Raw genomic sequence first — 14335 nt, 5'->3', positions numbered from 1 at the left:
TTCGCTCTGTGAGTTTACCCACTTGTAGCAAAAAAAAGCAAAGATTAAAGCCGCAAGCGGCGTTGGGAGGGGTCCAAGCATTGGCACTGTTGCGCCCCCTATGGAGCAATTTGAATGGTTTTGTCCTCATGATCATATACCTTCACCCAACGTAAATAATTAACCCTATGATACGTAGGGGCCTTTTATACACCTGGCCTGTAATAGACTACCGTTTCAACATGAAACTAAACCGCTGTTGGTAATGTAATAAAGATTGAAGAATCTTGCTTCAGAAACAGTAGCCTACCCGAGTTTCCAACTAGATATGACAATGTCAGATTACTTGGGTCGCCTGTGTCCTAGACGATTACCGTAATTTTTTTAAATGTCGTAACACTTCCATTGCTTCAGAAACATGTGCCAGAGTTTCCAAAACTGGACCAGACGGTGTCTGATTTCTTGCGTCCTAGCCGACTGCCGTAAAAAGAAAAAGTATGTCGTTAAACCCAGGTGTCCTGGCGTGTGGTATGTAGAGCTGCAGCGCTTCCACACCAAATAAGTCAAAATAGCGGGCAAACTATATGACTGACATAGGTGGTCCCGATAGTAAAGTTGTTGAGCACATTGAGATGCATGGATCGATTAAGTTTTGTGTTGATCTGACTTATGCTGTGGGAGTTATGGCCTTTTAAGCATGACCCTTTGTTATAGCGCCACCATCTGGCTGACATGGGTGATTTGTAGTGCCAGAGTAGTGGGGGGGGGGCGTATGAATCCACCTACCAAATTTGGTTGGTCTAGGACTTACAGTTGCTGAGCCTCAGACACTTTTAGTTGAGAAACCGCGCCCAAACTAATACAAGTCAAAATGGCGGGCAAACTGTATGGCTGACATATGTGGTCCCAATAACAAAGTTGTAGAGCACATTCAGATGCATAGGTCTGTGCAGTTATGTGTTGATCTGACTTATGGTGTGGGAATTACGCATGACCCTTTGTTATAGCGCCGCCATCTGGCTGACATAGGTGATTTGTGGTGCCTGAGTAGTGGGTGGCCATAGGAATCCACGTACCAAAGTTGGTTGGTCTAGGACTTACGGTTGCTGAGCCTCACACACTTTTAGCGGAGAAAAATAATAATAATCCTAACAAATACAATAGGGGTCCACCAGCTTCGCTGCTTGGACCCCTAAAAAAGAAAAAAGAGAAAACTCGGTGGTCCTTGCAAACAACTGATAAAAATAAAGTGCACACATTAACTTTTGGGAGATCTGAAAAGTGAGTTTACAAGCAATCCCACGATTGCTGATAAAAAATACCAATATTTTTGATATATTAGAAAGTCCTGTTACTCAGGAAGAACGTGTCTATACTGACTCAAGACAAAGACAAATCACTGGGAAATGGAGGAGTTGGATGTGCCTTCCCAAAAACAAACTCTTACTGTGGTGCTAAAACCAAAAAAACATGTACTTCAAAATCCATGTACGGTAGCACTCACCAATTTGAAAAAGGACAGGGACAGTGCCTCATTTTCATCAATTTATTTTGGCCAGCAAAACATGCTCTGGATTTCTGTTCATTTGTTTTAATTTCTTCCAACTTTTTCTCCCTTTCAGATTCGGTTTTCTCAATTATCAAGACTTCGAAGTCAAGAGAGCACTTGTTAAGAATATTTTCCCATTTTCTGATGAATTCCGGGTCATCCATTCCAAAAGATGTTGATTTTTTTTTTAATCCGTAAACCTCGCGGTATTCGTTGTTGGCCTCTGTACTCAGATAAGGTTGCTACATGCCATAATAGGTGGGTTTCTTGTTTCTTCAGATCTTCCAAGTCAGAGAGCAGTGATTTCCAAGAAACTTGGGGATTTGAGTTGTGTACTATTTTTTCAAAAAATGGTTGTGGCAGTAATATGTCTTGTAGATCTTGATCGATGTAGAACAAAAGTGTCCGTGTTTGATGATTTGAATCACCTTACTGAGGTAAGATCGGACACTTTTTTCTAAACAGATCTGCGAGTACAAATCACCAGGGATGTGTTCAAGAAAGAATTGTGAATAATTTACTTGTTGGCCCACGGGGGGGGGGGGATCTTTACGCTGTGTGCACTTGTACCATACAAATAGTTTGTAAAATAAAATCAGCAAAGGCTTAAAACACTGAAAACACTGAGAAAAGATCAATTCAGAAATGAAATCCATTCATTGAAATGTGATTTCTCAATGGGTTTTTGCTTGACTGGCTTTTCAAAAGGACAGACACCTGTGACGGGTGGTAAAACCCTTCATTTTTACATTCAGAGTGTCAGCGGAGCATAAAATTATTTATTTCCCTCTGTATGGCATGTCAGTATGTCGTTTGTTCTGTATATCGCTCATATACAGAGCCATGCATATTTCATAAGGCTTAAAACAAGAATTGCGTCCTGTCCTTTTTATTAGCATTTTAATCCCTCTGCAGCTTTGCTGCTTCCATTTCAGTTCTGAAGAAGGGACAGTTTCCATATGGAGAATCCAATCATTTCATCTCCTGCATTTAAAACACACCAACTTTCTGTTTTGCAGAGGTCAGAGCAGAAACATATTCGGGAAAAAAGAGGGTTTAGTGTTTGATGATGAATTGTTTATGCCTGAGCAAGTTCTATAGTTACTGTCTTCAGCATCTCATGGGTTGTCCAATAAAACAAGTTAAAGTGATCGTATAAAAATTAATAAATAAAAATACAGTCACATCAAATGATCATCTGATCCACTTCAGTGTATCTGTATGATGATGGTGTTGCGTTTTCCCAATTTGTATTATTAGTAAACAAGCACAAACACTATCTGGAATAGGTTACATTCACCTTGTAACAGAGTGTTTACATGTTTCCTTTGAAGTAATGGCTCACTTCAAAGGATGCTCTGTTGTCGAGTTTTTAAAGTCATCTTTTTTTTTTTTAGATCCACGCAGCGGATGAAAGTTACTATATGAATTCAAATTTAATTTGTTCAGTCTTCCATTAAAATGGTTTGTCTGTCTCCCCTGCCACCCTTCAACCCACTCCTCTTCTCTTTCCTCTCGCTCGCCCCCCTCCCTCTCTCTCTCTCTCTCTCTCTCTCTCACCCTCTGAAAACCGTGTGGCAAATTGGAACTCTAGTACTGAATGACAATGAGTAAAAGTGGGAAAAATACATATTGAGGGCACAGTGAACTTAAGCAATTAAATTAAAAAGTTATTAACTTTGGAATGAGGGACACTGCTCTCTTTCCCCTCACTGCCTCCAGCCAGAGGCCTCCTAGTTCAAGGAAACATGCACGTGCAGAATGAGAGCAAGAGGAAAAGAGAGAGGAAGGAGACAGAAAAGTCCTTCGGAGAGCTGGAGGAAGAGAAACAGACAAGAGAGATCTGCAGAGAGGACTGTTTGGGTCGCAGAGCCCAAAGCACAGGTGGTGTAAGATGGGCTTCATTCTGATATAAGTGATTTGGATTTATCACCCAGATTGAGATGATGATGTTTCTCTTCTCCTTTATGTGGTGTGTGTGTGTGTGTGTATGTGTGTGTGTGTGTGTGTGTGTGAGCTCATACATTTTTACACATCTAGGTGTGTATGCCCATGCACAACTGCATGGTTGATCATTACACTCACCGTTTTTAGCGCAGGACTGGCTCATTGCCATTCTCAATGCTTAGGCCTCTGCATTGTGAGCCCAAATTCCAAGGGAGACAGAATCAAAGTTAATTAAGCTTTTGCTGTGGTTTGCACAAATAATAAGTAATGGGCTGACTACTAATTAACCTTTAAAAAAAACTCCTTTTCAATGCAGTAAGTGATATTTAGAAATATGTCTGCAATGGCTTACACAATTAGCACTGTCCGCCCAAGCATATCTAATAACTCCACTATATGATAATTGTTGCAAGAGATGTATAAGAGAAAGTATTTGCTTTTGCAGTATATAATTATTATGAAATGCTGACTTTGCATTTATAGTTAATCACTTGAGCATTTGTGTTAAAGCATCAGGCCTAGATGTCGGAAATAATAGAAATGTGCCAACCTATTAAATGGCTCTTTAAAGGAAGCACCATGATTTCCAGGTATTTTTGGTATTAATTAACACCAGTTTGCACATTTTACTTATTTATGAAAAAATGTACACAGAATGTCTCATCTCAAATTTTCACATTTCACTGTGCTCATGAACACAAGGATTTCCATTTAGATGTGTGTCTATAATCAGCCTCAAGTCAATTCATTTATTTGTCAAGTCAGTTTAATTTGTATAGCCCATTATCACAAATTACAAATTTGCCTCAGTGGGCTTTACAGCATTACAGTATCCTTTAGACCCTTGCATCGGATAAGGAACAACTCCCTACAAAAAAACCCGTAACAGGGAAAAAATAGGAAGAAACCTCAGGGAGAGCAACAGAGGAGGGATCTCTTGCCCAAGACAGACAGACGTGCAATGGATGTTGTGTTTACACAATTTATAGAATACAACATTGAAAGACAATAACAGAATTATAATGGAATTATAAGATATATGAAGAATATTATGATGAGGATGCCGAGAAGTATCCAGATGTCACCGGTACAGCCCAGGACCCGAGCCATGCAACCACCATCACCATGTAGACCTGACAGGAGGACATACAACACACACACACACACACACACACACACACACACACACACACACACACACACACACACACACACACACACACACACACACACACACACACACACACACAGGGCAGGCCCACATGACACTATTCACATATGTGGGACAAGAGACAAACAAACAAAAACAAAACAGTCACACATCGGAGTGAGAGAAGAATATAACATTGAAACAGGATATGGATTTATTTGGTATATTAAAAAAATGTGATAAGGATAATTTCAAGCAGTGTCCCAGTGATGACCACCATCACCATGGAGACCTGGGAGGAGGACAGCCCACACATGCACACGGGAGACTCGCATCAAACTATTCACATGCACAAGGGAAGAGAAAGGAGAAGACATTATTCAGAGAGAGAAAAAATAAATGTCAGAGAAGAGAACTGTTTGCAATAGTCAATCTGTAATCTATAATCCCATCCACAGAACAGTGCTTGATAATTTCATTAAGACAGAAACTAACACGCCTTGCAGTACAGGTCTTAAAGTGCCAAATTCAAAGGCAATTGATTGTAGGTTAAGGCACAAATATGCGTTGTAAACTTGAAATTAAAGGAATCAGCACTGATTGTCTGACAGCCGCAGGCAGGTTTTTCCAGAAGAACTGGGCCTGATAGGAAAAGGCTCTGCCACCAGCTGACTTCTTTTTTAACTTTGGGTACACACAGGAGCCCTGCATTTTGAAAGCGGAGAGCTCAAGATGGAATATATGGTTTAAGGCGATCATTTAGGATTTTAAAAGTCAGCAGAAGCACCTTGAAGTCTGCTCTAACATGGATTGGAAGCCAATGAAGGGAGGCAAGAATTGGCGTAATATGGTCAAATTTTCTAGTTTTAGTTAGGATTCTAGCTGCAGCATTTTGAACCATACTAGCATGTGGCAGACCGGAAAACAGAGCATTACAGTAATCAAGTCTAGATGAAGCAAATGCATGTATTAAAGTCTCTGCATCAGCCCAGAACAGGAAAGACAACATTTTAGCTATGTTACGTAAGTTAAGTCTTGGCGATTTCCTTAATAAGCTTATCAAAGGAAAGACTGAGATCAAACAAAACACCAAGATTTTTGGCTGCCACACTTTGTGAAGTCACAGAGTTGTTTAGTGTTATCAGTACTTTATGAAATTGGTGTATGTGTCTTGCAGAGCCAATGACCAGCAACTGTTTTATCTGAATTTCAAAGCAGGAAATTTACTGACGTCCAATTTTTCAGAGCAGCCAAGCAGGCCTCTAAATTAATCATTTGAGTATGATCATCAGCCTTTATAGCCACACACAGCTGAGTATCATCGACATAGCAATGGACATTTATTCCATAACTGTGTATAATTTGGCCAAGAGGTGAACTATAAAGAGATAAAACTAGGGGGCCAAGAACCAAGCCCTGAGGTACACCATATTTATCAGAGAATTTCGATGTAACATCATAGCAGACACAATGTGTTCTTCCAAAAAGTAGGACTTAAGCCAAGATAGGCTTAAGCCAGAGAGGCCAAAATTATAATTTATTTTGTCTAATAGTATACAGTGATCAGTGGTATCGAAGGCTGCACTGGGGTCCAGTAGTAGAAGCACAGAGGTGGACAGAGCAGCACCCCCAGTTTATACTCTATGTCGGAGACTCTGGGCCCAGGTAAACGGTAAACCAGATCTGGTGAAGCTAATCTGATATTGCTGGTAATGGAATCTCCTATCACTAGTGCACATTGCTTTACTCTGTCGACAGGAGTGGAAGAGGCACACTGGCTGGAAGGACTACCAACAGTGCTGGTGAGGGAAGAAAACCGGTTTGCAGTCGGGAGAGGTGACAGCAGACTGGGCCACGTGACCGGTGGCTTGCTCTTGCTAGCCTTCCCATGCCAGCAAATAGAGACAAATTCTGCCGCATCTGTGGACAAGGCTGAGCTAGAGAAGGTGTGCTGTCAGGCCCAGGGCTAGGGCTATTTGGAGTGCGCGTCAGATCTACTGTAATCCTAGCCAAAGGAGGCTGCTCTAACTCACAGACACATCTCTCTAGTAGAGACAACCTATCTGTAACTCACGACTTAACGAGGCTGCTTTGACTGCATATACAATAGAGCTAAGTGTTGAGTTAGGCTAAGCTTGAAGTTAGTAAACAGACCAGGACTTAAAGGCTGCCCACTAACACAAGTGTTGTTTGATAAAGAAAATTGGAGAATCTAGTGAAAAGTGAACTAAGCACAGAAAATAACGAAATAAGTAGGACAAATGAAGAGGTTATGGTAGAATATAGAGAAGAGAGAGTAAGAGAATAAATAGCAGCTATAAATCTCACAAAAAAGAGAAAGTAACAAAACTAAAGCCTCTCATATCCTGGAGTAAAACTAAATCAGGTGAAAATATACATTTATTTTAAGCAGCTCTTTTTAATTTTGATAGCCACTTTTTATGCTGACTTTTTTTGTTTTTGCAAATTTGGCACTGCACTGATTTATTTTGTTTTCCCCACTGTCAATTAAATTTCAAAAAAAAGAAAGAAAGAACTGGTAGCACTGCTAGCAAATAAGGGGAACACTCCAAATTCAAGCATGGGCTATGTTTATCTACAGCTAGAAATAACTGAAGACTCCACCAAGTATTCTGTTGATACATGTTCTTGATACCAGCTATATCTGTTGTGGTTTGGTGTAGGAGAGCTGTTGTGTGCAATTGTCAAATGTGGTGCAGCAGGGTTTCAGTGGGTGACCTCTCAGCAAGGGCCACCACTTCAAGTAGCAGTTATCTTGTAGCCATTTTGCACTGAACAGGTGGCAGTGGCATTCAGAAATTGTGAGTTGTGCATGGCTTGCCCATAGGTTTATGGTGGGTTGCCTGGTGAGAGACTGAGGTGCGCTTTGCTGGGCTGCCAAAACCAAAAGATGAGCCGATGGTGAAAAAAAACTGTGGGCCGGCTTCTTGAAGTCATTTGACTCGCTACTGATATCAAAAGTATTGCTTAATGAAGCTTAACTTTAGATTCTGCATTTGGCTGCTATGATAAAGTCTTATTTTGCCATAGGGGGATTTTTTCTGGGGAAAATCATACAGTAACCATTAAAATGAGCAAGTTGGAAGTATTTGTGACTTAGATGATTAGGCGTGATTTTATATGGTCCAGCAATGGAAAGTATCAAAACAGACATTTTTCTTTCTAAAGATTTAAGACTATTTTTAAAGGCTTTCCTTTTCTTGGAGATGAGCTGTTCTGTCTCTGTGTCATTCTCATCAAACCAGTTTCTGGTGTTTTCTGGACTTGTACCAAAGGGTGTTTTTGCAGGTGTTGAGGATGGTGGATTTGAGCAGGCTCCAGCAAGGGCGTTTCCAAGATTTGAGGACATTCGTGGCTTAGCCTGGACTTCTGTAGGGGGGTCCGGGGGGATCCTGTCCCGGAAATTTTTGTTTTGATAAAAAGCTCTATTTTGATGCTTTTTTATGCACTCTGGCACCTCATTTACATTCAAAGTACATATCTTAATCATTGAAAATTGAAATGTGTACCTCAAAAACTGTTGTTTACTCCCCAGGTTAATTATGAATTGTTACGTTAAAAGTATTAGTAGTTGTTTGTAATTAGTATTAATATTGAGTAGAAGCAGAATACTTCACAACTGCTATCATTAAACATGTGACATGCTACAGTATCATACTAGGGGGAAAAAGTTAAATGTATTAATGGTAACATTAATTTATTGGGTTATTAAATTTTCTTTAACTCACACACACACACACACACACACACACACACACACACACACACACACACACACACATGGAGTTAGTTTAGAGACCTGCATTTATTTTGACAGGTTGTTATGTGACGAAGACTATCGGACATCACACACGTTTTGTTTTTTGTCGGGCTTCACATAGGCTTTAATCTGAAATTACATTCCGAGCTACACTCAAAACGTCCGGGGCTTAAGCCCCGACAAAATGACCTGGCAACGCCGAAGGGCTCCAGTGCCTCGCAGTGCCATCAGGAGATTCGGGTTGGATGGTTTCTCCAAGAGAGGCCTGAAGTCGCTGCTGGGTGGCAGTTTGATTCAGGTTTTCAAGGTTCAGTCTTGGTCAGATCTGCTTCTTTTGAACCTTCCTCTTCCTCTTGAGTTTGATGGACATCATGGAGCAGGTCAGACGATGATTTGTCCAGCAGACATCTGCATCGATCATGGCCCTCATGATGTTTATGTCACAGTGGTCCCTGGTTTGTACAATGACATAGTCAAGGAGATGCCACTGTTTGGAAGTGGGGGTGTCTCCAAGAGGCCCTTTTTTTTCTCTGGTGAATTAGAGTGTTCTTGATGGTGACGTTGTACAGATCACATTTACTAAGAATCAGAACTCCTTGGTGTTGATGTTCCCGATGCCTTCCTTACTTATAGTTCCGTTCCAGAGGTGTTGATTCTGGCTGACCCTGGCGTTGAAGGAGAATAATCTTGTCCTCATTGGTGGCTTTTGACAGTGTCTTGTCTACGTAGGTGTAGAAGGTCTCTTTTACTTGCTCTTCAGAGTCTAAAGTAGGGGCATAGGCACTCACAGCTGTTGCCATCTGGTTGTTGGCAAGCACCAGATGGATGGTCATGAGATGCTCATTGATCCCCACATGAAGTTCAGACAGGTGGCTGATGATCTGGGTCTGATGGCAAATCCAACGCCATGGATCCTGGACTCATCAGCAGCTTTTCATTTCCAGAAGAAACTGTAGCAACCCTTCTCCTCCTTCAGTTGTCCTTTTTCTGCCCGTCGGGTTTCATTAAGGGCAGCAATGTCAATCCAGCGTCTCTTCAGTTCTCTTTTGATGATCGCAGTTCTCCTGTCTGGTCTGTCACTGGTTGCACTATCCCTCAGTGTGTGAACATTCCAGGCTCCAAAGTCCATGTTTCTGTTTCCGACCGCATGTGTGACCCTCTGGACCATCCTTTAGACGCGGTAATCCAGTCAAGAGGTTTGATGCAGGCTATTTTTAGGGCACCTTTTCTAGCCTCTTCCCAGAGTGTATCCAAAAGAGGGCTGCTCAGTCTTGGGTGCAGCTACTGAAGGGCTTTTTTTACCTCGTTCCAAGAGCCCAGCAACTGAATCTAGCACCCACCACCTGATGTGGTGGCTCATGGCTAGGGGCTTCCAAATCTCCCAATCCTGCCCCCATTGCCATTTGCCAGTCACCATAGGACTTAATCTGGGATGTTAGGGTGAATTCCCTTTATGGAGTACGTCTGTGCGTGACTTGTTTAACATGGGGAGACTGGTGCACAGACAGCCACCACACAGTCTTTGACAGATCTGGGTCAGGATCCAGTGGCATGGAGTCCAAGACAACTGGTGGCACATTTCTGCTGCAGCTTTCATCTGCCTTCCTAGCCATTGTGATGCTTCCCTGAAGTTCGCCATCATTCTCCGCCTGTTCCACCGTTGAGGTCTTGGTTGGATTGTTGTTCGTCAGGGACCTCCCCTTTGACCTTAACGCCATGGGTGACCCTACAAGGAGCATAGGTTCAGATGGTATTGCTGTTGAAATGTCAGGATCACACAATCTTTTCCACCATGACAAGGTGACAATCCACGAAGACGACAGCTTTTTAAATAAACACAAAGGCCAGTCACAGTTAAATTGGGATCATGTGAGACTGTAATTCCAAAGAAGTTGAATTACTGCAAAAGCAATGACTAACGATCTATTGATGATGAAAAACTGGGACCAACGTTTGGTGCTGTCAATTCTGAACCTGAATTAACTTGCTTGATCAGTGCCCTTGTTTTTTATTAAATCACTCCTGCAACCTCTCCAAACTAGTTTTAATAATTCAACCATAAAAAAGTCCCATCTTTTGATGCCCACTTGACTTGCAACAACATGAAGAATAAAGGCAAAGAACTCAACAAAACAGTATGAGACTAAAAGAGAAACATCAATAGCAAGAGTAAAGCAGACATGAAAGATACAGCAATCATGAGATGGTAGGGCAGGAAAACCTTAGCAAAAGAACATAGATATGGAGATTAGTTATCTATTTTAATCACCATAAACCACTTCCTGCTCAGAATGAGAATTATTATTTCTTCTTTCCGCATGCCTGAGCTACATTCTGACCCTCTGAGAACCCTTTGTGGCCCTTTGTGACCCTTTGTGAGGTGGAAACTTCAACCTCTGCTTAGTTTCCTCAGTCTTCCTTCCCCAAGTTTTCTCAACCCTTTTGCCCCTAATTTCATCAAAATGTTTTCCATTGCAGGTAACTTTACCCATCGCAAACTCTTCAACCCCTCTCATATCTATTTGTTATTTTTTGGTTCAAAATTCTGCCATGTCCAGGTTGTGTAGAACCATATGAGGAATGAGCATCTGCTTTCCTTGGCAGCCACCATGTACAGGGGCCTGGCTTTGCCCAAACCCCATTAGCCGGAGCGGAGCCATGTCAAAAAAGGGCAAAGTCGATAAGCAAAGGTCCACACAGTAGCCTGCCAGCCCACTGCACTCTACTCTGCAACACTGCAGCTACTGTTACTACAAACAGGCAGCTCGATAACTCTCGATAGGCTGCTGAAGCAGAGTTGTCTGTAAACCCTGAGGAGCATTCCAGTTAGGGAGGGAAGAAGGGAGATAAGTGGAGGGAGGAAAAAATGAGGAAAGGAAAGGTAAAGCTCGAAGGCAGTTAAAGAGAGAACACTATAGAGACAGCAGGACTGTTGGCAAATTGGAGAGTTACACTTAAGAAGGAAAAATGCCTTTAGTTGGCGAGCCTAATTAACATTTGAAAAGCCTCTTGTACCTCTTAGAAAGAGCCATTAATTAGCCGTTGCTCTATACTCTGTGATATTCACTGTACCACTGATCTTACATTGCTGACTAGATATATTCCCACTAAATAGCCTTCTTCACATGATTAACGTGTCTGACCCAACTAATCTACAGACAATAGTAAGGTCCACAAGCCTTTTTGACACTAACCCCGCTAGGGTTAAACCAATAAAGAACATATGCGATGCATATTTACACCAGATGTTCTAATAGGGGCTGCGACCTTTTGACTCACCACCAATCTGGGTCTTGAAACAGCAAGTATCTGAGCGCACATATGGCCTGGCTCCCAAATCCTTTTCTTTGAAACGGGAACACCGATGGTCTGGCTGACAGAAATCCCATTACAAGAAGCCTTTTAAAAGATTAATTGGTTATGAAGTTTTACTGCAACACTAAGGCTTTTTTAAACTGTGATAGATCACGAAAACTAGGCACCTGTGGAGAGGGAATTTTGGCTCCGTATTCTGAGTCGTATTTCATGCCGCTAATGAATCAAGTATCTCTCGGTTCACTTTCTGAGCAGTGAATGAGTTTCACCTTCATTGTTTTACAACCTGTCAGGTATCAAGCGTAGCGATGCAAAACATTGTTACAGTTGCCTCTTGCTCTTTTATCGAGTACCTAAAATCTACAGTGCTACAGTATAATGTAAGAGTAACCAGATTTAGGCGAGGTAGCTTAAGGCGGTATCTGATTCCCATGGGCTTTGGCATAGAACACAGATTGCGTATTCACTCATTGCATATGTTTTTTAGTCTGCCGCCCATCCGTTCCATTCTCCCATTCTCCGCCACCCCCCCACCCCACCCCCTTCCCCCCACTTCAAACACACCTCGGGGGAGAGACTTCAAATATACAGCATTACAGCAGGCTTTTTCAGGACTGCCACAGAGTCCCACACCAGCCAAGGAACAGACAGAAAGTTTCTCTCCAGCTATTTGTTTTAAAGTTGCCTCTGTTCAGGGGGGGGGAGGATTCATCGTGTCGTTTGTTCTCCCCTTACCTGACCCCATTTTTATCTTCCACCCCACTATTGCACTTGTGTTTACTTTTTCGTTCTGCCACTCACCACTACCCCCCCCCCACACACACACACACACAAACTCTAGCTTCACTGTCTGCCTATGCATTTGCACTATGTGCAGAGTAGCTTAAATCATTTCAGGTTTAGGTTGTCTGTGTGTTGCCAAGCGTTATCCATTATACAGAGGAACTGCTGCAGCGTTGTCTTTTGTCTCACATTTTTTCACATATCCAGTTTTGCTTCCATTTATCCCCTTCTTCTCTTCACCTTTATCACCATCATTAGGTCAATTTTCAACACCATTCTCATTATAGCCACATTACATCCCCTGTCTACACCTCCATTACCCCCTCCACCCCTCTGTCTCCCTCCCTTCATCTGCCAGCGCTGTTGTTTTTTTCAGTTATTGTTTTTCCTCTTTCCTCTCATCCGCTTCTTCTGTTGCATTATCTTTACTTGACTTGCCTGTCTCTACTAATGCCCTTATTCTGCCACCTTTTTTTTCCCTCCTTCAAACCTTATCTGCCCTGCTGTCTTATTACTCCAAGCCTGGGCTGCAGCCAGGCACCCTTCCCCCTTTCAATCTTTCAAAAAGGGTGACATCCAAAGACCTCCTCCATCTAAGTCCTGTCCAAACTGTACCCGCCAACATCAAGCTCTAGGGAAGGAGATCCCCTTTAGATTCAATGCTTGTTCACAATCCCAAACCATCGGAACAAAATCGTGGATGGACTGAATAATGTTCATCTTAAGAAAACACAAAACAAAAGCATCAGCTATAAATAAACAATGCTTCACAACAACAATATTGGTGTAACTAGATTTACTGTTTTTTTTAGCATGCATATATTGTCAATGAAAATAGGAATTTTGCCAGTTGTGGCAGGAGAGAAGGAGATAGGAGACCAAAGCGGAGAGTGGATTTGTTGGGGTTTTTTTTGTCAAAATTGCTCACCCATCCAAAGTTACCTACAGCAACTTGACGTATTACATATAGAACCTTTAATAATTCTCTAAAAAAAACTATATATATATAGTATATATATACATATCATGTTTAAGAGTAGACTAATGTTTTTTGGTCAGATTTTATTTTAAAACTTTAAGAGTGTTGTTTTGATATTTCAAAACAACAATTCAAACACTGTCATTTCTTTTTTTTTCTTTTTTTTTGTTTTGTTGATAAAGCATGGCATAGATCAGTGGTGTCCAACCCTGCTGTTGGAGAGCTACCATCCTGCCATTTTTCACTCCAACCCTCATTTAGCACACCTGATTCTACTAACTACCTACTGACCAAGACCTTGATTAATTGAACCAGATGTGTTAAATGAGGGTTGGAGTAAAAACCAGCAGGAGGTTAGCTCTCCAGGAGCAGGGTGGGACACCACTGGTATAAATGGAAAGCGTGGGGCTGGATAGAGTCATAAAAAGGTACTATGTCCGGAAATTAATTCCTGGTTCCCTCCCTCTCCTTCCGGAAAATTTGGAGGTTAGTGGGAGAAACTGCTGACCGGGAACACAGTAGGATAAAGGGTTAAAAGTGGAGAGAAACCGGGTAAAGTCGGGAGTGTTGGGAGCTATGCCCCTATCTCACCATTCATGTTTTGTCTTATTCACCACCTCCTTCCCCGTCTTTCCTCTCTTCTAGGAATGGGTGACAGCCACAGACCTGCTCATCTCTTTGGACAGGCTCAACACCTTTGGAGATGAGTTCTTCAAGGACGCCAAGGTGTTGCGCTCGTACTACTACGCCATCTCTGATTTCTCTGTGGGTGGCAGGTAAGAGACACCATGAAAAATGGGCCTCCAGAATCGTGTCACTGTGAATTCTCGTCCTTCCGTCCAAAATGTCAAG

General features: G+C 42.0%; 1 protein-coding gene across 1 annotated transcript in view; it reads left to right on the top strand.

Moving 5' to 3' along the window:
• The window catches only part of lamc3 (laminin, gamma 3), a 168902-nt gene that overhangs the window by 39073 nt on the left and 115494 nt on the right, over positions 1 to 14335 (top strand). The window contains exon 3 of the mRNA XM_056291207.1: positions 14129 to 14259. Coding sequence (XP_056147182.1) covers positions 14129 to 14259 — 131 coding nt within the window. The remainder of the gene's footprint in view (positions 1 to 14128; positions 14260 to 14335) is intronic.

Source organism: Lampris incognitus, chromosome 12 (assembly GCF_029633865.1).
Source record: "Lampris incognitus isolate fLamInc1 chromosome 12, fLamInc1.hap2, whole genome shotgun sequence".
Lineage (NCBI taxonomy): Eukaryota > Metazoa > Chordata > Actinopteri > Lampriformes > Lampridae > Lampris > Lampris incognitus.
Note: the sequence above shows the minus strand (reverse complement) of the source record. Positions and strands in the feature narration are given on the sequence as shown.